The following is a 25,824-nucleotide window of genomic DNA, read 5'->3' as shown; positions in this document are numbered from 1 at the left end:
GTTATGCGGTGTGTTTATCACTAATGTTCCACCGGTTGAATTCCGTAACATTAGCCACCAGACTCTCCTACAGCTTTCTCCGAGCCCTTTGCAAACAGCGCACTTCAAGTGTTTCCACCTGTTCGTTCGCCTTTCGCAAGACGCCGTCCAGGGTGCCGTCCGGCAATGTCGTATTCGTCCCGCTGAAAAGATTCGTTAGAAATTACATTTTATTTATTATGTCATTAGGGCGCTTTTCACCTACAGAAGCACATTGTCGCCTAGGATAGCACAATGCAGCTCGCACCGTCTTAAGAGTTTCGAGCTACATTTGATAAACTTAATTCTTAATTCACTTTGCTGTTCAAAATAAACCAAACAACCAAGCAAGCTCATACCTTAAAGGATGCGAAGAGGAATATCAACTAGATAAAAATTTCAGTGAACCGCGATTTAAACCCCACGAAGGAGGATAACAATCTCTATCAAAATCGATGCCGAAAAACATACCTAGGTGAATAAAATTCGCACGCTTGGAACCAACATATCGGATGTGCTAAAACACGTGTTTGTCTGCGCACAGCGTTAAGTGTTTGGGGATTTTTCGCATTCAATCGTACAAAATGCAAGTGAAGCCGTTTTCGTATGAAGAAATCGTTCGTACAGCACAATGTAAACTTCCATAACAACATCAGAGCCAGTCGCAATCGCAAAATGACATCTTGCATCATGAATGCAGATGGTACGAAATGTAGCCATCGCTTATCCGTTGCCTTCTGGCATTCTGATCACATACTTGATCGTTTTGGCATTGTTGACGACACCTACGGGATTTCACATTGCGTAACACGGACGAGCTGCTAAGTGCCGTCCCTAAAATCGAATCACTTTGCATCGCGACATCGCTGCTAATTTCTTCCAGCGTTTGAGGCTCCGACCGAGCATTTTACGGATACGATGAGCAAAACGGAGCAGACGTGATCAAACGAGTAACGCGATGCAACGCATGCTAACTCGCCGTGCCAGTGCAGTATGCCGAGCATGATGGAGCATGTAACTGACCGGTTATGTTAGGTACGTTGTTTACACCCTGGAATCTTGGTGCGACGCATGTTTACTTCGTACATTTTGGGGACACACTAAAGTTAAAGAGCAAAAAACATTTAATTTGTGCTATTTTAGTAGCTCCACTTTACATATTTACTCGCTGTATGTGTGCTAAATTCTGCACTGGTATGCCAAATCCGCACAGGCAGAGCATTGCATTTAGGCTTTTCCAAAAGATCTTCCGAGTGCAAACGGATGTACAAATTACGGCAAATCAATGAGAGATGAGGATCGCAATAATGCATTCAGAGTATGGTCATAACAAAGAAAGAGAAATCTCAAAAACTGTGGCGACGTCGCATAAAAAATTATTCGACCTTTTCCAACCCTCTGTGTGGCTTCATGTGAAAGTGAGAAGGCGGTAAAAATGCTAAATTCATCGAATCGTACCAGTTTGGCTGATGCTTTGGCATCAGTTTGGTGAAGGAACTTAGATTATGACTGCTTTATGACTGTTTATTTTTTCTTTGACTTTCTGGTAAAGCTGAATCCATGGCCCCTTGTTCAATCCCACGGTTACCTGCGATGCAAATAAAACCAAACCCAATTCAGCCATCGGTCACATAGATTTGGTCCAAATCGAGGGGGACTAAGGAATCCATTGCCTTCATTGCATCATTACACCCGTCAGTAGCCCAAGGGTGACAGAGTTGGCACCAAATAAATCCTCTACCGTTCGCTCAGCCATACGTTCCCACGAAAATTTGACCAAACTTTTGGCTCATTGTTTCACGAGTAGGTGGACTGTTTACATTGTTTACATTGTCTTTTATTCGGGCGGACGCGAAACCTTGCAAGATACGAGTTGTAAATCATTAAATAAAATTTGAACATGAGAAAACTGTTCTGCAAAGAACTACAGCCTCTACTTAACTAGGGCATTTAATAATTCTCGAATGCATAACCATTTCAAATTTGTAGAGTTGCGCTAGTTCTGTTGGACCAGGAATGAAACATGTTCACACTTATTGACGATTAAAATATTCTTTCAAATATTGCTTGAAGGTGCAATCTCGATAAGTGTGTTGAGCGGCGTAGCAGAAAAATGATAGAAAGAGAATCATAATTTTGACAAATGAAAAAAAAATCTCCTCCTTATATTGAAATTGGATGAATAATCAATTCTAATGCATTTTACGCGTAAATTATTCATTCATAAAATTGTTTTGACATCCGACGCGACACGGTCGCAGATGTCGCTTTGTTTTGAAACTTCACATTTTATATCTCATTGGCCTGTTACCTTTGTTCGTCTAGTTTCGGACATCTTTCCCAAAGCACTTCCGGGAGTACATGCTCCATTCCATTCCATTCCTCCAAACTATTCCCCGTGTCGGGATGTGCGACTTATGATGCGGTGGTGAAATTTGCACACCTCGACACATTGTTTACCATTTCTGTCCATCGGCACAGCCTCCGTCCACACCCCGTATGCTAATGAGCACCGTTGACCGCTTGGAGCAAGTGTGAGGATCGCATACACTTAACAGGTCGGTCCTCGATTCCGACCCTCTGGTGTCCCGTTTGGCTGCCGGTTATGAAGTGGTGATGATGAGCACGATAATACTGTTTTGCCTGATGAATGACGGATGAAGCGCGATGACGTGAGCCGTGTGCGTTAAAATATTCATCGAGCAAGCATCTCAAGGCAGGCCGGGCCCGGAACGGGGTCAATTGGATGGAAGCGGAATTTAGGATATCCTGGAGTTTTGTTCCGATTGATTGTTATAGGCTAATGAATCAGCCAACTAAAGCCGCCCGCCAGTACATGCTCTGCATTCGAAAGTGTATTCCGCGACACATCGTAAAGAACTTGCAGCTGAATGCTCGGAGGCTGATTTGCATATCATTTATTGGCATCCAATAAGGTGAAGGCATTTGGACCTTTGCGTCGCTGTGGTCATCTTTTCACAGTCCATCGCTGCGCGACTGCGGCTCGTAGGGAATGATCAACGTTAAAGAGTCAATTAGCTACTCTTTTCCTGAATCAAAAGAAACTCAACAATATTTACTCAACGAATTTAAATCTGGGTAGCTGATTAATAAGCCTATCTTGATTTTTTATCAATGCAGGTATTAGACAGAAGTAGGGGTTAATCATGCACGCAAATCTATCTCAAATCTGCGAAATTCATTCAATCGCATGATGCAATAGAAATTTACTCCACACAAACGAAGGCAAAAACTGAAAATAATTAAGCACCTCAAGCATTAGTCCACAGGCCGAGTTGAGGGTGTAGAGAAATAGATGATGAAGACGAGAGCAGTAATCTAGCTACAAACAAGATGAGAAGAACTGTTCACAAACAGACAGCAAGAGAGACAATTTCACGCTAGTAAAACGAGCTGGGATACACTTTCGAACAAAGAAAATTTGTGTTACGATGCCAGCGGCGGAGAAGAAAAAAATGGGCAACCATTAATCTCTCGCAAAACCGCTACAGGTATGAATGGAAGAAATAGTTCAATCGAAATCCTGTGAAAATCCTTGTAAATCTTCTGATCCCGGATCAGATATCCAGCCCCAAACATTTCGAGCAAAATTCTGCGTATTCAGCTTTTCTGTGTCCCTCCGGTGTCGAATCCAAGGTCGGCTGTTTTGCCAAGCAATTTTCATTTAAGTTTAAACCCTCCGCCCCAGAAGGCACACAAAGGACGCCCTCGCTTCTCAGAATGGGTTCGGCTGACCGTGGAAAGGGAGAAGCCCTAGAAAAATAAGAATAAAGTGCTTAAGAAAATGTTGTTCTAAATGAGGGACACAAAGCACGGCTTGTTCGTGGTTTTGCTTTTCAATTCTCCGAACCAGGAATTCCTAATGGGGGCAGGTGAGCCTAAATCAACTGCGGGTGAGGTGGAACTTATTCCAACACCTGCGTCAGTCCTGTAGACGGTCGAGCCCAAAAGAAGCTCTCTCGCAAAGGAACGTTATTCTAACGCTCATGTTTTTCTTGCAACTAAAATTTCAGATTCACTGCTCCTCGCATTCAAGAAGCGGTGAGCAAGGAAAATAAATACAGATCACCCAAGCTTTTCCAAAAGACTAGTTTCCATGAATTATATGCCAACGGTTTCAAAATGTCCAGTAGCAGCCGTACGGTTAGACAGTATAAGAAAATTGAAAATCATTTATTAATAGAAAACTGCGTTCCCGATGCAAAATGCACGGACCAAAGTAAAAGTTCTTCAATTACGATTCCGCCATACACTTCATTTTAACGACTGTGATTGTCCATTTGTTGAAATGCGACGTCACCGACAAACGCTGCTAGTTAAGTGATGCGATTCGAAATATTTAATACATAATTGACGCTAACTGGTGTGGCACGATAATCGTCGAAGGGCAAAAACGTCAGCGCAAACCACTGTTTAGCGCATACCATAATCGGACCGGCCATTAGTATCGTTAGGTTGGATGAAATTGACCCAATGGGAGCGATAGGGCGATGCAGCAGGCGGTGGGGCGATGCAATCATTGCGAGCGCTTAAAATAATTAATTTGTTGGCACATGTTGGCGCAGCATCATCAGGGCAACGGGAAAGATGCATCGCGTAGTCGGTTCCGTTGCTACCTTGTGAATATGTAAGCGAAATTGATGGTCACGCTGTCCCTTCAAGAAAAGCGACGCAAAAGATAGTACGAAACGGAACCATGACGAAAGAGACGCCATGAAGTAATGAACCGGTTTTGTAACAGCTCATTGCATTACACCCCAGGCAGCAGAAAACCCCGGAAGCAACACCCAATCAGACGGGGTAGTTTTACAGCATTGAGTTTTATACCCTAATAAATTACCAGAACGTTGGCGACGATCATCTTTTGGACAAGCTACAAAAGAACATCTTGATAAGCTTAAACAAATGCAGTTTACTTACTGTGTACTGAGTCCAGTTGAGTAATACTCAAGAGAGACAGACAGAGAAGCACCTACGCCGGAGCATGAGTGCGCAAGCTGCTCACACACCACTTTCGTTTTCCGTTATTTCACTTTCGCTCTCTCCGAAGACCTGCTTCCGCAGCAGAACGCACCTTTCACCGGCGTCAAACTGTCAAGTTGTTAAGCAACGCGTGCGTAGTAGTATGGTGCTCTCCATCTTGTTTGAATGCTCTTTCCAGCGATCAACGCACGGCGCAGCATTATGGCGGAGAAAGCATGGGCTCGAAAATCGAGGGTTGCTTTGATCTCTCGGCACAGCAGCGCCACCATGAGAGAAGCTCATGGCTAAAAAGAGGGAGCTTAAAATTTGGCTTGCGACTGAGGCTCTCCGCTCGCCAGATATGACGGTTGCCTCTAGTGGGGATCATCTTTGGAGAGCAGCTCTTCGGTATGCATAGCTCCACGCGGCCGGCAGTAGTATTCCGTTTAATAGGGTAGTTCGGTCGCCTTCCGTTGACATTTGATAATACACCGCGAAAGTATTCACACAGGTGAGCAGCGATCGAGTGTGCGCGATCGCTTTGTGTTCCGGTCGGGCTGAAATTCACCGTATATTGTGCTTGTGCTGCGTTCCAAGTTTTGGGCCAGTTCCGCGTCGGGAATAACCGAAAGCTTGCTCCCAGGTCGGGAAGCTGTTGCGTGTGGTTTTGCAGCCGTGCAGTGAAACCCGTATTCTCTCGAGACCGAACGAGAAACAGAGTTGGTACGAAAGCATTTAGGTCGGGACGGAACGTCCAACACGTGACTGGAATACGAACTGCCGAATTACGTGCTCCAAGATTTGGGGTTGATATTTCTGCGCAAACAACATTTGCACGGAACCCGAACGGCATTCAAGATTCGCTTGCTTTGCGTTAGCCGCGCCAGTAAGGTTAATCGTTACACTCGTACAAATGTGCATCGTGGAGGTGAAAGTGTTCCAATAGTGGTCAACCCGTCTTATCGCCAGAGATACGATAGAATACAATAGAGCAGTGCCGGTGAAGGTGTATTATTTTTCGCCTGTATACGATTAAGGATACAGGAAACCATCCTTCCAAACATTCATTGATCGTTGAATTATACGCTGTACGTTTGAGTGGTTGGAGAAATATTCAATTTCCTCCCGAATAAGCTGCCACACGTCTGAATTCTCAAGCATTTGCGGGACCCTGCCATACCCAAAATACTCATCGAACGTTTGCCAGCAGCTCTCGGAATCGTGCACGAAGAAGATACAGCGAAAGGAAAACGGTAAGTGATTGTTTGCGCATTCTACTAATGGGTAATGCCGGAAAAAGACGTGCTAAAAAGTGGCAAACGAATTGATGGAAAAGCTGTGTTCAGGTCGTTCCGTCTGCCGGGAAACTGAAAAAGGCAGCATTGACATGAACTGCAAAAACGGAACGGAACGAAAACACATTTTCCAATGAAAACTAGCATCTCACGAAACTATTAGTGGATCATTATGCAGGACATCGATCAGGAAAAGCTCCATTCCCTTTGTATGGCTCTGCCCTTCTTTGTGTGTGTGTGTTTTTTGTTCCCCGTGTTATTGTAACATCAACACAATATGTATCAATTCTGGTTCCAGTTCAAGTCGCGCTCTAAATACATGCCCGGAATGATATAATCGCTTATACCAATAGAATAAGTGGGCTTCTCCGGAACTCCGGTAGCTACACTTTAACATCCGGAATCCTGTCAGATTCAAAAATTGCTTTCACATCAATGGCTTTCCACAAAAGACGTCTGGGTGGGTCTTGAATTCCAAATTCGACCGGCATGCACAGAGGCCTGGCTCGGGAAGGCGCAGATGAAATCAACCGTTGCTGACTGAAAAGACGCGAACGCAGCGCCGCACCAGGGTTATCAATAAATTAAAAGAGAAATTCGAACAAACAACATCCCGAATGCGAGGAAAAAATTTTACGATTCGTATCATAAAGACGTCGTTTGAAGGTAAGGCAGCCACGGATGCCGAGAAGCGCCGAGAGTGGGACAGCGTCGAGAAGGGAGCTGGGGAACGAAACAGGTTGCATTGTGGAACGAGCGGGAATGGGGATGGGCATGGGAAACTCAGGTGGAATGGATTTTACAGCTTTCGGGCTATCGAAAGTTTTTCGCTTTCGGTTTCGATTACGATGTTTCGGGCATGTTGGACGGTACTTTTGTACCTACGCTCCCAAATATGTGAAACATCTTGGCAAACAGAACTAACCGGAGGGAAACGAAGCTGCGGATCCAAAGACGCCGTTGATTAATTGAACGTGTTTTTGGGTACGCTTCGCTACACTTGCGTGCTGATGCGATGATTTGACGATCCGTACATTTGATCGTGAGAATAACTGCTGTAACGATCATGCGTTTATGGATGGCCAAGAAAATACAGCTCATCGATTGCGCAACTTGATGTTGGAGAATTGAAGTATGTACAGTAATTAATTTAAAGATTGTTCTTTCTCGGCGGTCCGTTTAGTATCCGCAATATCTGCATGGGTAGATAGATGGAAGCTTCCAAAATGTAAACCCCATCACTGGGGTCTAACAAAGCGGACCTAGTTCAAGACACTGCTTGGATGTCTGAATGCATGCAATTCATTTTGCATCGTCATCTTTACCATCATCATCACCATCTTCCATCTCGAAATGTGAGACTGTAAAGTTGATCTTTTCGCGCCATGATCAGGCAAGAATCTTTCTCTGCTTCATTAAACCGATACATCATCTGGATGGATGGTTTGTTTTTGATGTCTTTTGACGCTCTTGCTACCCAAATGAAATGCCCTTGCCTTTTGTGGTTTTCGTTTTCGAAACCAACAAACAATTAAACGTTATTCCGGTGCTCAACCCGAAATGTGATGCGCAGTACAAAGAAAGCTCGTTCCATCACAAGTCCACCATCCGGCCTGTTACTCATCCTAACGAAACCACCGCGGCATTCACAAATCTTTCTCGGTATGCGATTTGTAAGCAATATCTCTTGCTCAATAATTTGTGCTGCAGTCAAACGGTTTCTCCCCGATCCTCGCGTAGGAAGAAAACCGGAATTGAATGTTTTGACATGCTTACTCTCGCTGGTTGACACTTCCTCGGCCAAATACAGGCTGCAGAACGGTAGAGTGAAACAGCCGACCGATAATCGAATGATTGATCGTGTATAGGTGTCATGGTGAAAGGTTGGTGAAAAAAAGACGTCTCTCGTGACTTGACAATTTGTGCAGTGAAACTGACTAGCCACTATCTTGGATAAATCTTTCGGCCCAATCGGATGCTACGCCGCTGGCACGGTCCATTAACGCCTCGGGAACACCGTTTAGGCAAACCTCGACACTAAAGGAGCAGTGTCCCCCGAAAAGCCCTTCCGTTACGTGCACTTTGGCTCTGCTAGACGAATAGTTTCTCGAACGACGAAAGAATTTCTCATCTCGGCTAATGGCTCACTTTTTGTGTTCGTTCTCGGAATGCAAACATTCCGATTAAAGAACGAATTCTGAATCAATTATACCGTTAATGGTAAACCGTGGCTCCTACATTCCTCGACAACCGTCGGCAAGAATAAGTTGGAATTTTGTTTTTGCAGGAAAATATATAAATCTTAATCTGATTGTGATTCTATCGGAAAATTTATTTAAAATGACTAGGTTTAGCTGTTTAAACTAAGTTTAAATTTAATTTTAAGTTTAAATTTAGGTTTAGCTGTTTAAATTTAACTGGCCCGGGTCGGTACCATGTCGCAACGATTATGACATCATGTTTTAAAGTTCTTCAAGCTAATAAATTTCACACTTTCATCATACACCGACTACACAATGCTTTCCTTAGTTCTGTTAACTGATGCCTAGCGAAAGTAAAGCCTCGAACTGATCTTAAATTGGACCTTTTTCTTGGTTACTACTTGTGTTAGCTATCTATAATGCATCTCCTCCAGAACCCATAAAACAACATTATCAACATGGGGTTGATTTAGTGTAGTGTCACTTTATCATCGACCAGGGTGTTACGAGCTGTTCTTTTCCTGTAGTTTAATTGAGTCGTCTGCTCACACCAAAAAACACTTCAATTCGACGCTCTCTTGCGATTTCAATAACCGACGCTTAAACCATCTTTAATACTAGCTTTAAAGCTCTGAATTAATGCATCTTTAGCCAGCAAGAAAAAAAAAATATTCTGATGAAATTGCGAGCTTCATCGCGGTGAGTGATCCATGAGATGAAGCCATTTATTGCCGCATGGCTTGCGTTATGAACTCGTTCGTGTGCAAGAGATCGGGGTAACTACATCGAAACTCTTCTTCACGAAGTCCCGGCGTAGGTTGAACTTTTTGTCTTTTTTCCGAACATCACCCTGTCCGCATTGCTGGAGAAGTTTCCTGGTTCGCTTGTTTCTTCTGTTCCAGAAGATTTCACATTTGCAACGCTTCATTTCCGCCTTTTCGATGACGTTCTCGCGTTCACCTTCAGCATAAAGTGGTTTGGGATGTCACGTGCTGCACCGTATCGCACGTTCGGACGCGTAAATTCATGCACATGGTGCAGCAGAATGGGAGCGAACGATCGCACCGGTCTGCTACACGCACGTTTCTTTCGACCGAGCTTTCTCCGAATATTCCCATCGCGACCTCACACACGGGAAATGAAGCTTATGGGCAACTTATTTGGGTCAACAGTCTCACAAGTGTTAATGAGCTAATTGATTATGATGAGCGTTCATTTTTAAGGTGCCTTAAAACGTTACATACTGCTGGAAGAAAAAATAGTTTCCTTCCGGTTGGCAAGATTGATTACATTCGAAAAGCTTCTAAATTAGTATCACCTGCGTATTAAAGTTTGGAGGAATTAATAATCAGGTGACACATCCTTGCTCGAGGCCACGATCGTATCTTCCAGACCCGGCGGACGGAAAAGAGCTTTTACTTTCTGATGGCTGCTTTCTATTTTTGTTGCGACACACTAAGCTATAAAATGGAAGTATTCAAACGAGGAGGCAAGATTCTCTTCCATTATACCTTCGAAATGGATTTCCAAATATTGTGATCGAGATTCACCCATCTATATTCGTGCGCTCGAGTTCGGCTCTATTTAAATGATTACCATGTGTTACTCATAGGTTATTTGCCCAAAAAATGATTGATACAGAACTGGGTCATCGGTATCGGGTCCTCAAAATTAAAAGTACAAAACACATGCTTTCATAACATTCTGCAGCCCCGGATTGATCTTGCCTATTCACCGTTACTACGTTAATCTCGAACCCATTTCGTATCAGCGGAACATTACCATATCAGCCAATGTGAGCTATCTTCACATTTATGAGACTGTTTCGTATGCATGCATACGAAATCCAAATGTAGTACGGTTTTATGCGCATATATTGAGTTGCGGTTCGTTTCTAGGAATCGTTACTTAAAGCTGGAATATTTGGTGTGCGTTTTGTTTGGAGTTCCAAATTTGGAAATTTCTTTTCGTCACCGGCTAATTGATTTACCTGGTATTGGAATACTTTCATGAAAGGTGAAATCATCTGCTCATCAACGTGAATGCATAATGAGTGGAATGTTTCCTCTCAGTTCCTGACTCCCGTTCGTAGTTCAAATATTAGTCGAGTACAACTTTGAGCCGTTGACTAAGCCGCTGATTGTATTTTGTTCCTCAATTTCATGCACCAATTAATAACGAATGAATAATTGCTCTTTAATCACCATATTTGGTTACAGTCAGCTCTACACGTTTATGGCTGACTTTCTCTCAAGACGCCATTCTTTTTCTATTTGAACAAAGAGGGACGCTAGGATGATATTTTGGGATTGAGTGACAATCTATTTTGGCCATGTAAAAAATGCAATCGTTGCGAAATACTTGAAATGTCTTTAGTTAAGTTATTTTGGGTACTGAGAGGATGTATTTCGTTCTTTACACGCTTAAGTAACCAAAGTACTAAGCAAACAGGAAGCTGAATGTACTGGAGGCAGCAATTGTAATATTCAAATGTTGTACAATCCTCCGTTCCCAGTCAGCTCGCATCTGTGTCGGGAAAACAGACGAGCTTGCCCTTTTTGGCGTCAGGAATGAATACAATTTTCACGTCTTCAAGCAGCTATCGTGGATTCGCGTTTGTGAAGGCGTTCGGGTTTCGACGCAGCACAGTTTATCCATGCAAACACGTGTAAAAGCTTTGCCACAATTTGCATAGTTTCTGAATTAATCCGGAGTGCCGGTACGGGACGAAACGGTTGATGATAATCATTCTAGAGTAGCTGAATATTTGCATCTGAAGTATGATGGTTTCCGTAAATATAGCACCATTCACGGGAAAAACATATTTAAGAGCTTCACGAGGTTGATGCATACTTACTCATAAAACCACTTTTTTGATTGATTTGGCAATTGGTTAATAGGGTATCAACAATTCTATTGGCAAATCCTCATACGCCAATTATTTGTCAAAATATTATATGCCGACTAAAGGTTCTTCAAAGATTGCAAACTACTTCAAAGTCGTAGTGTAAACTTATGCGCTACACTCACACAGCTGGTCGGGACATAAACTGAAGAAACGGAGTGTTCCGTTGTCGAATGCAAAAAACGTCTTCATTTTGCAAGAGACAACACTCACTACCTGTTAGCTTCGATAAGACACCGTTAGGAAGATCGTGAAATTAATGGAAAATTCTATTCTTCCACACCCACCCTGCCACACGCCATGTGAAGCTACGGAACGACTCAATTATGTTCCTGAATCTCACAAATGTTCGCTATCGAAGAAAAAACATCCAAAAGTTATTTGAGAACAGCAATTTTCACAGCTAATGGAACCCTTGTGATTGTGTTTTACCATTTGATCACGTCTCAATGCGGGTTCGGAGTGTAGCTGGGAAAATATCCCGAAGGGTACAGGCTTCATGGATATCAACTTGAGGGCTTTGAAACAGAACGCTTTTTGGGAACGCGTCGTTTTATACACGCTCATACGGCGGATCAGGTGATAAAATGAAAACAGCCGTGTGGTTTTAAACTGATTTTCTGCATGTTTTTTCGTAGGAGTAAAATTTTGCCTAAAACAACGGGTCTGAGCACACGTATCAATGATTTTTCCTAAAAGCTTTTGCGTTGGCTTAAGCAACAGCAAGAGTTGGAGAATGAAAACAGTCAGCCATCAATTTCGAAGTTGAAGCAGAATATTGTTTTCGCTCACCAAACAGTATTATCATAAAATCAATCAAAAACTGCAAAACCCATTTGAGATGGCAAATAAAACGTGAATGCACCATCGTTTATCCTTCCCTAGAGGCAAGCGAATTTGCGTTAATTTAACGCAAGCGCATTTCAGTGTCTGCACTCGTTACCCATTTGATGTCATCAGTATCGCTGTCGTGTCGTGTCGAGAGGTCAACCTTTCATCCCCAACCAGCATTCTTTTCGTTTGCCATCCTCTTTATCTAAGCTAGTTCAGACCGGCTCATTGCAATACACTTCCCGCATTTAGTTGCTGTTCTCTCGTTCACACTTCTGCCCCATCGACAGCCAGAAGGGAGTAGCTGAGTGAAATTATTTATTACAAAAGCACTTGCTGCACGTGCTCACGCCACTGCTTCTCGATTTCCATACCACAACAAAACGGAACACTAAGGTACAGCGACGTCAAACCGCTTCGACACGCTCGGAGTGTTCGGGCAGCTGAGTACGATCGGTATGACAAACAATCGAAAGCATTTGCCGACAGACTCTCGTACGCTCTGGGCTCAGATGGATGCACAAACTGCAGTTCATGCATCGACCGGCAAGGGCGCCGGCTGATGCGAGAACATTGTTACATCATGAAAGATTATGATTTAAGCAGGGCCACTGATTGATGGAACCAGGGAAATCGGCCTGGACCGGGCTCGAGTGTGAAGTTTTTCCTGGTTAAAGTGTTTTTTCCGGGCAGTGGATCGTCAAGAAAATGGGCCCATCTCAAGGGCAAAGATATGTTCGGCCAGCCAACAACGGAAGCCGAAGCCGAAGGTGATGATATCTCCAAGCGGGAAATTTATGCTTCCTCATCGGATGCAATCGATCGTTTTGTTTAGTTTTTTTTCTGTGTGCAATCGATTGAAAAGGAAATGGAAAATCAGCCAACGTCGCCAAGGGCGACACCGATTGCACCCGAGCCCGACACTGTATTGTTGATTAAGCAGATGACTCTGAGATAACACACCCGAAGTTGTGCTCTTGGGCGACCGGCGTGCCGGTCTTGATTAATGTTTGCCCTTTTCTTCGGCGTTACAAGCGAGTTGGCAGTACAATTGACCTGTATTTCGAACAAAGGTGTGCCTGTCTATCTTTCCGTGCTCTGCTCCCGACCGGAGCGTGTTATCTTTGTTAAATAATTATTAAGATACAAAGGTAAACCAATCATTCCTTTTGCCGGTCCCGAACGGATCGGAACTGCTCATCGGAAGTGAACGATGGAAGCGCTGGATGTGGAGTTGATTGATTGAGTGCATATCGAGCAAAGGAGCAAGTGCCACAATCGCTTCGAAGATGCTCGTAGATGGAGCATGGAGTTGTTTAGATTATGTTGTGGCTCGATCCGTCTGTTCCCACCCTGTAAGCTAGCCTTTGCGAACGATAAAAGACTATCAAATTACTCTGCTTGCTTCGGAAGAAAATCGACTGGACGCACGGTCCCGGGTTCAACAAACAGACCAACGTGTTGCAGAACGTTCTGGCACCAATAGAGCAGCGATGCTTACACTTGCTTAAATCAAGTGTGTTACACTAGGTTGTATAAGTACCACGTGCGAGGTGATAGGATCGAGGCTGCAATTAAGAACAAAATCTCTGCTTCTGTGGCGCTCGGGTCTGAGAATGTGGAACGCAAACGTTGTGCTATGTGATCAGCGTGCCAACCGGTTCATCGACACACATTGGAGGGATACCTAAAGGATAGCATTCATCACTATATGCTCGAAATCGTTGCCGTGGTTGAGTTAATGAAACAGTGAACAGTCAGAGGTATTTTCGCCACGATACAGAGCTTTGGAAAGGCACATCGAACCCCTCCCTGTAAATATATTTGTCAAGTTTGACAGTTTTGAAAACGTGTCAAATATATTCAACGCTATCTAGACAGCCTGCTCTCAAAATTATGTGCATTAGTGCGTCGAATCAATCAGTTCGAGCTCACCTCATTTTCAGTTTTTTTTAAGACCGCATCTCGGTTTGGCTGAGACTTTTGCCTTCCAACTGGTACAACCATATTACGCAAGCAATCCACCAGTGTGGCGTGGCATGAGAATGTGAGAGCCTCACTTTCGGTTGGATAAACTTTGCTCGGAAGCGTACAAGCCCGTCGATGCCTGGTAGCCCACATTCACGAAACAATAACAAATCTGCCACGGCAACACCCGGAATGGTGGAAACAGCTACCCCAAACACACACTCACACACCACGCAATGGGCCAATTTGCGAGCATCTTTTCACCGACTACCGGTAGTCGGAAGCGGCATCAAGCGGCTTCTGTGAACCGGGAAGAAAGTACCAAGAGCCGAGAGACGCTGAGCCTGAGCTGAGTCACGTAGAGTGCTGTAGCGCAGGTAAAGCAGCTTAGATGAGATCAGCGCAGCCGGAGCAAGATAACTTCGAAGAAATAAGCAAACGAAGCTGTTTGGGGCGGATGCAAATAGTAAAAGTTGGCTAGACGATGGAGCTGTGACGAGGGCGAAAGTGGAACATCCAGCGAGCGGAATCATCTTCAGCATAAGAGCGTTAAAACGCACATTACGAGCGTGAAAGCAGTACTTGTGGGACATAGGCCGTCTCTTCAAGCCTCGAAACCACTGCTGGCGACGTAATCTGCATCCGCACGTCCGCATGGGGAGCATTGCGTAACGACAATGACCCGCGCAATTTGGTGCTGGCGTGCGTTGCTTTGGGAAGCTGACTGTCGAATCTTGCACAACCGTGCAATTGGGGTGGCCGTGTTTTACAGCTGCATTCGTTGCATTGCATCTGCAGTTGATGCATGCAATGGTATATGTGTAATCACAAATATTAATAACACCTTTGCCCCTCAACAACCATTTTAAAGGTTCACGGACATTCATCACTAGATTATGCAGAGCTTATATACGAGGGATGCTAACAGTTAATAAAGTGCTTTCAGCATCTTTGTACGCCTTGTGTGTCTTAGATTTGGGAAACGAAAGTGAATCTTGTCATGGATCCATTTACCCACGGTTGACTGATGTTGAAAATGAGCCTGAATTAACCATTCTTGTCGCTTGAGGTCGCACTCCCTATCTATCTCTCTCTCCCTCTCTCTGTTAGAATCTTCAATTATTAACGCTTTGCATAAATCAAACTTGAAGCCGCTCTCAAAACTGGCTTTAAAGTGGTGAAGTGTAAAAGTATTCCCATTGCCAAAAACCACATCACCTTGAGGTTCGGAATGTGACGCACGGGAGGGTTTGCGGTCGCGCCCGCTGTCGTTGTAATGTCATCATCGTCGTCATCACCATCACCATCGCTCTTTGGTCACCTTCCAGCGCTGCGACTGTGAACGCCGGCTCCTTCTAGTCGGCAGCGCAGTCGATGTCATTTGGAGCACGCTTTCCTAAGCATCCTCAAATGGTAGCATTGGACTGGTTAACGGCTGCTTTAATTAGACTAATGTGCGGCGACGATGAGCCGAGTCGATCTTGAGGGATGCTCCATCGCCTTGCAGCATATGTGTGTTGCCCTTGAAGTGTAAGGCGTTCGAAACGTACCATCTCCAACCGCCAAGAACAGGTGTGCAAAGGTGAAGAATGTGCCCCAAAAAATGATTCATTGCATCATTACGCCGAGAGGTGATTGCGTGCCACTCGAAAGACGCACACTGATGGCCATTCCCGGGCACACGCACTACATTGCCCATGAAAGTGGATTATCTCATCCGGAACACTGGAAAGGGTTAGGCATGTGTGAACTGCCTAAACGATTCCATTTCTTTTGCCAGCTCAGCAAACACCTTATTTCGCGCGTGGGAGCTCGGCGAGCCTGCTCTTAAAGCTTCTAACCACTAACCAGTAAACCGGTTACTTTCTAAACCCTTGTGAGGTTTCCGCACACGATGCCGGAAAGCTTTATGAAATTGAGCCTCTGTCGGTTAGGCAGCATCGAATCCACGGGACCTTCGGAAGGGCTCCGAAAAGCATTCCCGCGAGGTAAATATTACAATCTCCGCATCAACCACTACATAATAAAGCAAAACCCATTGCCGGGAAGGAGCAAATTGTACGTACAATGGAGCAAACATGGAATGCGGCGAAAGCCGGAGAAACAACACGATATGCCAACGTCTGTGGCGTTAATGAACGTGAACTGACTTGGAAAAGGTTAACTGGCGGTAATGTCACGTGGAGTTTGATCGAATTTTCTTTTCTTCATCATTTTCTACAGCTTCCCGCATACCAGCGTTTAAAGGATCTGCCCTGCTCCTTGCATTGTAATTGCTTCTCGGGAGCCAATTTAGCGTTCTCGTTTAACGTAACTGATACTGTCGGGGAGGGCTCGGCAATGAAAAATGTCACGGAATGACACGATGCCGGCAAGTGGTAAATGAGATATAATTCCGCGTACAGATTTTGATTTGTGGACTACGCGACTCGAGCAGTTCGGTTGGGCGATGTATCAATGCTTTATTAATTGTAAAACAGAAACATAGATACACATGCTCTGTGCTGAACCGATTATGTTATTCCGCAAACGAACTCGATACGAACAAACGCATTGCGAAAGCCATTACAGGAAAGACTTTTTTCGGATCGTTCCGTAAAGGATTTACTGTGGAAAACGCGAAATGGAACGAATCAATTGCAACTCAATCCACCTGATGGAGATTCGTGTTTCAGCGTGTGGTGTGTTGTTGCTGGCCCCACTTTAGACCTAGCTTCTTCAGCGACTCATCAAATCATTTCAAACGAAGCAACAGCAAAAAAGCGATCTATGATGCTGTCCTTGAACGTAACCAGAGCAAAACCGGATGAAACTTGAGTCCTCCGAGCGGAGGATTCGCAAAACTGCGATCTAAAATGCTTCAATCTGCTATTACAACGAGCTACTGCCACCGTCTCCGCCACTTCACCAGATGCAGGAGGCCACAACCACAATACTGCCATCCAAGCGTAACGCGACTGCCGTCGCCGAGCGCTCTTTGGGTCAAGGCAAGGCCATACGGGGTGAACGAGCAGTTCCACCATTTCCGGTAAACGGGTTCGCCGGAGGGCTCTACTAACCTGTAGGTTTTTGTCCCCGGGGAGACACACGGGCCCTCCGAGAGGGGCTGAATGTAGGTGCGGCGGGTCTAATTATGGAAAAACCCGTACGCTGAGTGTCGACGAGGCGAAGAGATTGCTCGTCGCGCGTCTTCCGAGGCAGCGGGAGAAGAAAGCCACGGAAGCGTGGAAAATGTGTTTTCCATCCAGTTGTTGCTTCCAGTTACGATGGCGCCAGGTCAGGGCGGCTAGGGCAAGCTCATTAAAAATTCATGAATACCATAATTCGGTTGCTGAAGCGGCCCCTCCGTGCGAAGCCCGATAGGGTCCGAGTCCTTTGACCTGCTCGCCTGCTGCCATGATTTGCGTACGCACCGCGAAGGATGTGCAAGATGGCCAGGAGCCGATCTGGCTGTCTGGGCAGCGACTTTCGACCATTTTTCGTTGATTGGAATTTCAAGTTTAATTAGCTGCGCCACCCTGCGTGGCATGTACTCGCGAGCAATTACTCTCCGTCGATGGCTAATTAATGCTACGTTCGGGCCATCCAAAGCGTTCCAACCCGTTTCTTTTTTATCCCTACGAGCTTTGCCCGTTCGCCCGTGCAGACAGCAGCGCTGCTGGTGCTTCAAAAACGATCCTTCCAGCGTGGAATGGGTTACCATACCGGTTTGCGTTTTTTTTTATTTTAATTTTCCGAACAGCTCACTTGCGCCCAAGCTGACGCAAAGTTCTGTGCAGGTCATTTGATAGTCGCATCCACAAGTTGTTCACGACTGCACTTCAAAGGACACTCCAGAGAGGCGCGTCGTAAGAAAGAGACGAATCCCTAGAGTCGTTTTCTTCAAACAGTGCCCGAGCGCTTGCGGGAAGCTGGCACGAACGTTTTCTTCGCCTTTTTCTGCCCAAAGCGGCCAGCTGTGGGAAACTCGATACCTGCTGGATTGCGCTGATTGACAGTTCAATTTAGTGTCATTCTCCCCAGGTATTTCCGAACCTGGCCCACAGACGCAGGAGGCCATGGTCAACGCTTTAAGCACTTTTCAAACTTCTAGTGCGCCTTGGCACCGGAGTCGAACGATGACGGACGAGAAAGAAATCGGCCTCAATGGATTTGCTCCGGTTAGTTCCCTAGTTGACACGTGTTCAAGGTAGCAAGTTGGGCTGAACATGACACACGTGCTGGAGTTCGTCCGTGGAGCTGGTGGGCGCTGCAAAGCCGTCCGACTTCCGGCTCGTTGCCTGCAATCGTGACAAATATCTGCTGATGAGTATTGACAAGCAGCTCGAGAGTTGGTGATTGCATTTTTCGTCCCGGTCAGTAGTGTGCTCTCGATATCAGTTGTCGATAAAACAGGTCGTCCTGCAGTGCTGTCGGGTATAATTTCTGCCAGTGAGGAAAGAGAATAACCGAGATCAAATGTTGCATTGTCAATGAAATGTACTCATTTCCTTGAAAAACATGTCCATTTTTTCATTCTACTGGCCTGTGCTTCTGGACGGTGGCAGGCATGTAATGCTCATGAACCGAATGACATTCTTCCCACTAATATTTGTGCCAGAGCAACAACAAAAAACAGCAACAACAGTGCCACCATAAACTTATGTTTCTGTCCGAAAATCTCCTACAAGATCGGTTGATTGCAAGATTCCGATCATTTTTGAGGAACATTTCAATCATCTCGTTAGCAACTTTTCTTACCCACCTGACCGGATACGAAAGACGCTTTGCTTGTTGGGCGCTGGAAAGCCTGGTAAGAAATGGTAAGAACACAATTTAGCAGGAATGTTTCCAACCATTCCGTTTTACGCAACGATTGTTTCGTGGGGATGAAATAACACCGGTGTACAAAATCCCTTCGGGGCCACACGAGTGCGCAGGATTGTCGCTCTACAGCGCTCCATAGCGGGAACTTATCCCGGGCTTGTGTAAAGGCAGAGTCAACATGTTTACTTTCTTCGATTTGCCCTTCGATTGTAGTCCTCCGGTCAACGGTTTTAGCCTGCCATTGGAATCTGCTTCCGGTTGTGCTTCGGATTGAGGCCAAAACGCTACCTTTCACCATCCGATGATGTATTTTTTTTTGTTCAGTGCGAGCAGCAAATAAACCGAAACACTCTCACTGTGACCGTTGGTCCCCTTTTCTGGGGAGCATTTTGTAAACCACCGAGCCACCGCGTGACACATGTGAAATAGGAACCAATAAAATTCGGTGGAAACAATTTTGTTTACTTGTTTTCTCCTCTCGCATAAAATCAATATTTAAATTCCGCCACGCAGAGACGGCGGTCCACGCCAAGATATCGATTGACCGCCGCACGAAAAACTGCCCAAAACGCCGACTAACAACGACAAAAAACTGGAAAGAAATCTCGACCCCCGTCGTGAGCCTCGGACCTGTGCAATGACCTGCAACAGTATTAGCAACAGTCTGCAACAGCGCGCTACGCGTGTTTCGATCGCACCAGCCACGGCGTACTCCCGAAAACAGTAATTTCATTAAAACAGCGCCAAGTTCCGGCTGTTGACGATCAGGTCGCGTCATTCTGTGCGCGTCTGCCGGAAGAGAGTGAAACGAGAAAGGTTTCTCGCGCTCAAACTTTCTCGCCATTGTGCATCTCCTTCGCGCACAGCGGAGAATTGGCGCATCAGCAGCGCAAACAACACGGCCCAGCGTCCCAAGAGCGGGAGGGACCAGGTTGTGCCCTTGGACGATGCCAAACAGTTGATCGACTAGTGTGTAAACATGGGCAGCATGGGCACTATCGACATCACCTTGGCCCGTCGGCACGGAACCGGGGTGACCACAAAACCGCCAACGCTGTGCCAGCACTGATGCTGACGCTGACGAACCTTTTGCCGGTAACCGCAAACAAGAAAATGTCCCACTTCAGCTGGGACGCCTGGCAACCGTTAAGGATTGCCACCGGTCCTCGGCCCAATCCCTGCCTCTAGTCTAAGGGACGCTGCAATTGGATGGGTTCTGCGTGTGTTGTATCACCATCACGTCGTCAACTCCTCGTGCCGGCGCCTACACCTCGATGTGTCCGCCTGGAGAGACACTTGGCACCGATGGTCGCACTGTTACTTTCGCCTTCTTTTCCTTCTCGTCCCCATCCTGGACCACGGTTCAAGTGTTTGGCAAGCTCGTGGTAATTTCTAGTCCACGCTTGTTCTGTTTGCTTCCAGTATTCATCACGCGTAGAGCGGGACGAGCGGACGGCCCGGAAGGCAGAGCTCAACAAATTGCGACATTTCTCTTCAAACATAGTTCACCGAGATGATGTGCCACGGGTGTTGTTGTTGTTGTTGTTGTTATCGCCCGGTGGAAGAGTTTGGACAAATCGAATAACATCCCAGAGGAACTTTAAGCCGTAACGCGCTAACTGAAAAAGTATTTGGCCTCGCACAAATACACACATCGCATACACTCCACATTCCGATGGGAAATTCGAGCTGATCATACTACATTAACTGTGCAGCGAGGACATCCAAACACAAACTAGTTGTCCTGGGTCAGTGCAATTGCGATACCGTCAAGCGGTGGCAGGCAAACGCTTATCAAACTATTGCTGAAAACCAAAATTTTCACTAAAATACCTGCATTCGAATGTGAAAGTTTGAGCGACGTCGCATTTTCGAAAACTCTCCCGTTTTTGCCACAGGCTCAATTTCTTCACTCGATGCCCTGCCGAGGCTCCTTTCTTTTGTCCCATGCCGCGTCCATCCCGTAGCCTTATCGAAAGTGAAAGTTTATCCAAATATCAGCAGCTCCCGGACACGGTGTCAGCGCGGTATGCAGCCCGACGTGTGGCTCCGATGACAGCAAAGCATCGGAAAACAACCATCAAGCACACCATTCGAGGGAAAAAATCACTCATACCACACTCACCCATCGCTTTCACATCCGCTTGTAATTTACGTTCGTCGTGAAAAGATTCGGCCGATTTTGTCATTAGTTGTCTAATTTTATTCCCTACTTGGCCGTGCGGTCGTGCGGTTTTTGTGGTTCTTGATTACGCCGGGCCGCACTCGACTCGAGACACACCCTTGGCCGTCGCGTTGCAGTGTTCGGGCTTCCGCCGGCATGGTTTCTCCCTTGGGGCATGGGTTTTATGTTTCGTGTGAACATAACCGTGAAATCGCAATCGCTATTCAATGGCTGGCTGCATGCGTGTACACAGGGCGACTATTATGCAAATCCCGTACACCTTTTTGCGCACCTCGAAGCGTGGTCTATTAAAATCAAAAGCATGGCACTGTAAAACTCGCAGAATCGTAAACTTTTTGTCAGCGTCAACCAGCACCGGGGTCTCATTGATAGTAGGTGACAATTTCTCTCCTAGGCAACGCAAAGTACGACGATGCGACGCTGTATGCGATGCGAAAGGAACACCATCTGCCGGTAACATTCAAACGTCGTCATCAGTAACCGCAACAATGTCATCGTCAGCAGCCCGGCAGCAGCACCAACAACGGCAGCATCGTCATCATCGCTCGACCCTGGCCGCTTCGGGCAATTAGGTTCCGGTTCCGTAACGGGAAGTCGGGGAATTTCTAATTAAAAACAGCAAACCACCGTCGGAGAAACCCTTCCAATCCTGCCCACCCGTTCCAACCGCTGCACGCTTCCTGCCGTACGAAGCCGTCTGCGCTGCGATGATGCTGAGAGGTTACGTCGTTTTGCGTGCCAAAAAAAAGTATACTACACAAAAACACTCATACACCGGGAATGAAAATCGAAAGTTACGCTTGCTGAGGCCAGCGGGAGAGAGGGCATGTCTGATGACGACCATCACCTTGCTTGCCTGCCTGCTTGCCCTAGGGAGGTTTCGAGGGTGACGATCACTTTCACTCACGGAACTGGCCGAAGAATGAGAGAATACCTGCCATATTTCGGTACAGTGAGATCATAATCGTTATAATGATCGTTTTTCAGTTTTGTGGAGTTTCTTCCTTCCTCCAGTCGGCTCCAGCTAAAAGAGTCGTGCGAGGAATCATTACTAGCTCGAGCAGCGAAGCATGATCGGAAGAGAAAACGATCGTCTTGACAGGGAGGAGTGCCCATTATCTGCACCATTGGAACGAAGGAAACGAAGAATCGTTTCGATGTCTTTTGAACCGTAACCCTCACTGTCCGCCCTGTGCCTCCGGTCAGGGTTCCCACTAGCCAACGCCTAAATGATCGAAAGGGGTCAAGTAATCGCAGGTTATCGTGATCACCATTTCGATGGGAGTCGAGCGGATATCTCAGGGAAGATGAATGCTTGCCCTTGGGTGTGGTTGGCGATTCAAAGCCTGGGTCGGCCTTTTATTAGTACGATGTGGGAACGAAATGAAGCCAACCACTCGAATTAATACTTTTTTTTTTCCTCTTAGATGTTTAAGCCTACCTTGCCGTTAATTTGCGGAGCTCTCCTGCTGCTGCTGTCGGCAGCATCCGCAGTCATCAACAACAATGCAAATCAATCGAACCAGGAAGCCCAACGCAGGGAAGCACCGCTAGCGGATTCGTACGGTCCTCCTCCAGCGACCGGTCCCGAACTGCCAGCGCCAGTCTATGGAGCTCCTGCCGCTGCTCACTACCCGCCACCACCACCAGATGTACCTCCGCCAGCTCCGGTCCTACCGTCGGTCCAAGTCCCTCACAAGGAATACGGAGTTCCGGTTCAAAACTACGGCCCACCTAATGTCAACATCGAGTACGGACCTCCACCTGTCCCCGCTTCGAAGCCCGTCTATCACTCATACCCCAAACCACCTCAATACCATGGACCGCCACCGTCGCATCACAAAAAATCTTCCTCGTTCTTAGAACAGCTGTTCTCTACATTTGGATTTGGCGGAAGCAATGACGATCATCACCATCACCACGCTCCGAAGCCTTCCTATGGCCCTCCACCGCACCCAGCACCTGTCTATGGACCACCTCTAAAGCCTGTCTACGGACCACCGCCTGCTGCCCTTGCTCCACAACCAGTTTATGGCCCGCCAATTCACCAGGCTCCACCCAAACCCCATTACGGTCCACCCAAACCAGCCTACGGTCCACCGCTGCAGTCTGGCTTCGCCGTACAGTCAGCGTCTTTCGGCCATCAATCGAGTACCTTCGGACACCATCCGGCCTCACCGGTCCATGCTCCCCCAACTCCACCAGAGATCAAGTGCGACGGATGGAAACCTATTGCCGGACCCGTCGTTCAGCCCGAAGTACATGCGCCAGAATCATCGTATGGACCACCGCCAAGTGGAGACTTTTTGGGCTCTCATCATCAGCTAGAATCCGGTGGCGTAAGCGTGAGCTCTAGTGACATAGGCCTACAGCTACCCAAGCTGGAACACGGACCTGTCTTCAACGCCCACTCGGAGCACCATTCCGAGCTGGAACTGTCCAAGGGTAACAACTATGAGGTAAGCCACATAATTCTCGCACCCATCGCCATAGCTGACACTGCTCCCTTTCCATCATCCCTTAGGTTCACTCGAACTTTATCAGCGACTCTTACGGAGCACCCCCTTCGGATTCCTTCTTACCCGGCAAATACAAACCCTCGTTCGCTAAACCATTAGCTCCCCCGCCACCACCACCGCCCCAGAAACTCCACTTCCCGCCATCTCCACACTACGGACCGCCGCTACGCCATCCCGGTCTTGGCATTTCGCACGGTAGCATCAGCGGAAATCTGAAGCCATGGCCAGTTTCGGGATCGCCGCCCCGCCATCCCATCGCCTACCGCCCTCCGGTGCCACAGGGATTGATCGAATCCATCGGTCATGCCGTTGAGCATCAGGAAAACTTCGGAACTAAACCGTCCTACTCCGGTGACGTCTATTTGCCGCCTCCAACACGCGACGTAGCGCACTCGGGACCATCGAGCCTGGAGTTGAATGTGCTACCTTCCGAGCAGCCCGCTCAACCGTTCCTTACCCAACATCAGCTGCCCGAGCCACAGACGTACGTCCAGGAACCACGGTACCAATCGCACGATGTAGTGTCTGTATCCAGTGACTGCGGTCATGGTCCAACCTCCGTGGACGTGCAGCAGTCGATCCAAACCAATCAGCTTTCCATCGTTGGACCGTCGGCAACGGCCAGCTATTCAGCCGATTACAGCAACGGCCACAGCCTCCAGGAGCACTACGATGGGGCTAGCTCCACCAGACACGTGCAAACATCCAGCCTACCCGGGCTCGACGGTGGTATCGGTGGACTGGAGCTTATTTCTGCGCAGAAATCCCAAAGCCTCACCATCCCGGTGCAGGGTCAGCGTGGCTCGTATCAGCTGCAGTTCCAGTCAGCCGACCCGCAAGGCTCCGGTTCCGCTCCTCACGAACAGATCCTCTCCGAGGGTCTGCTGCAATCGATCTTGAGTGCTATCGAACAGCCTCAGCAGCATCGAGCGACGGAAGACCAGGAATCATACGATCCCAACATCGATCACAGCGAGGTGTCGGTGTTTTTGAAGAGCCCAGAGGGCCAGAAAACTCTACAAGACCATCCCAACGGGCACATAGGGCACAAGCGATGAGCTAGCAAGACAAGCACGAATCGAAACTCCCCGACTCCCCCAAATCACCTCCGTTGCTTAACTTATTTCATCCCCTAAACCATCCTTCTAAGTGATCGCCTTTGTTGTCGATGCTTTCCCTCATTCCGATCTCTCTCGCACTCACTCTCTCTTTCTCTCTCTCATCTCAGGTGAGAGAGAACTGCTTGAACAAGTCTATCGAGCAAGCATGAGAAACAATTGTCCATTGATTTTGGTAAGAAGCTGATTGGATCTGCTACTAGAGTGAGTTTTTGAGATAAACAGAGAAGTAATCGGCAGCACAAGGCGATGTGCGTTGTAATTAAGTATTTAATTATTTCATCTGCCGTCGAAACAACGCCGTACGTCTTTTTTGTGTAAGAGTCGTACGGATGAGTTTCCCCGTTCCGAGCAGACGATTGAGTGTGCCTGTGTGTGAATGTGTGTACGTATGTATATGATAAACTGTAATGAGCGTATGCTAAGTAGGTGCGAGCAAAATGTAAACTACTTGGAAAAATAAAAGCATAAATTTCCCGGGAAGCGCAGAGTGCATGCATATTAATGGCGTAGTAAAACCTACACTCACTGACCGACCCGGCTCCATGATGACACGGTAATTTTGAGGAATAAACAGCCTCAGGGAAAGGATCTAAAAGGAACTGCTCATTCCTACTAGCAGCGGACTAACGGGCGAGAAAGGTAAAGTAAGCTTCCCAGATCACGATCGCAGCAAAGGCCTCAAGCATATAACGGGCGTTTCTTTTTTATTTGTTTTGCTCATATCAATCACAAAAAGCTAACATACCAACGAATACATTAACCGATCGTCGATGCAGGCACAGCTCGACGCGGCCAGGCACGTGATAGTTGCCGACGAAAAAATGTATTCACCGAGCCGGCATCTACTATCCTTTTTCAGTCGCGTGTTATTCCGGGCTTTTTTCGATAGGAAACCAGTTGCATAAAATATTCACTCGTGGCAGAATTACAAATGACCATACTTTAATTTTTTACAGATTTTTTCTACATTCTTTACAACATTTCAACATCCC

General features: G+C 46.7%; 1 protein-coding gene across 1 annotated transcript; it reads left to right on the top strand.

The window, feature by feature from the left end:
* Positions 1 to 5,447: 5,447 nt before the first annotated feature.
* LOC118517582 (extensin-like) lies at positions 5,448 to 25,312 on the top strand. Its single transcript, XM_036063856.1, has 3 exons — positions 5,448 to 6,254; positions 22,620 to 23,651; positions 23,717 to 25,312. Exons 2-3 carry the CDS (start codon positions 22,620 to 22,622, stop codon positions 24,767 to 24,769), a joined length of 2,085 nt encoding a protein of 694 aa, XP_035919749.1. The 5' UTR covers positions 5,448 to 6,254; the 3' UTR covers positions 24,770 to 25,312.
* Positions 25,313 to 25,824: the final 512 nt, after the last annotated feature.

This window comes from Anopheles stephensi, chromosome 2, assembly GCF_013141755.1.
Source record: "Anopheles stephensi strain Indian chromosome 2, UCI_ANSTEP_V1.0, whole genome shotgun sequence".
Taxonomy (NCBI): Eukaryota; Metazoa; Arthropoda; class Insecta; order Diptera; family Culicidae; genus Anopheles; species Anopheles stephensi.
Note: the sequence above shows the minus strand (reverse complement) of the source record. Positions and strands in the feature narration are given on the sequence as shown.

Bases quoted from the DNA above. Each gene is read 5' to 3' on its own strand.
- LOC118517582 (XM_036063856.1), top strand. From the start codon at position 22,620: ATGTTTAAGCCTACCTTGCCGTTAATTTGCGGAGCTCTCCTGCTGCTG. The intron at 23,652-23,716 runs GTAAGCCACATA...ATCATCCCTTAG, and splicing joins CCAAGGGTAACAACTATGAG to GTTCACTCGAACTTTATCAG.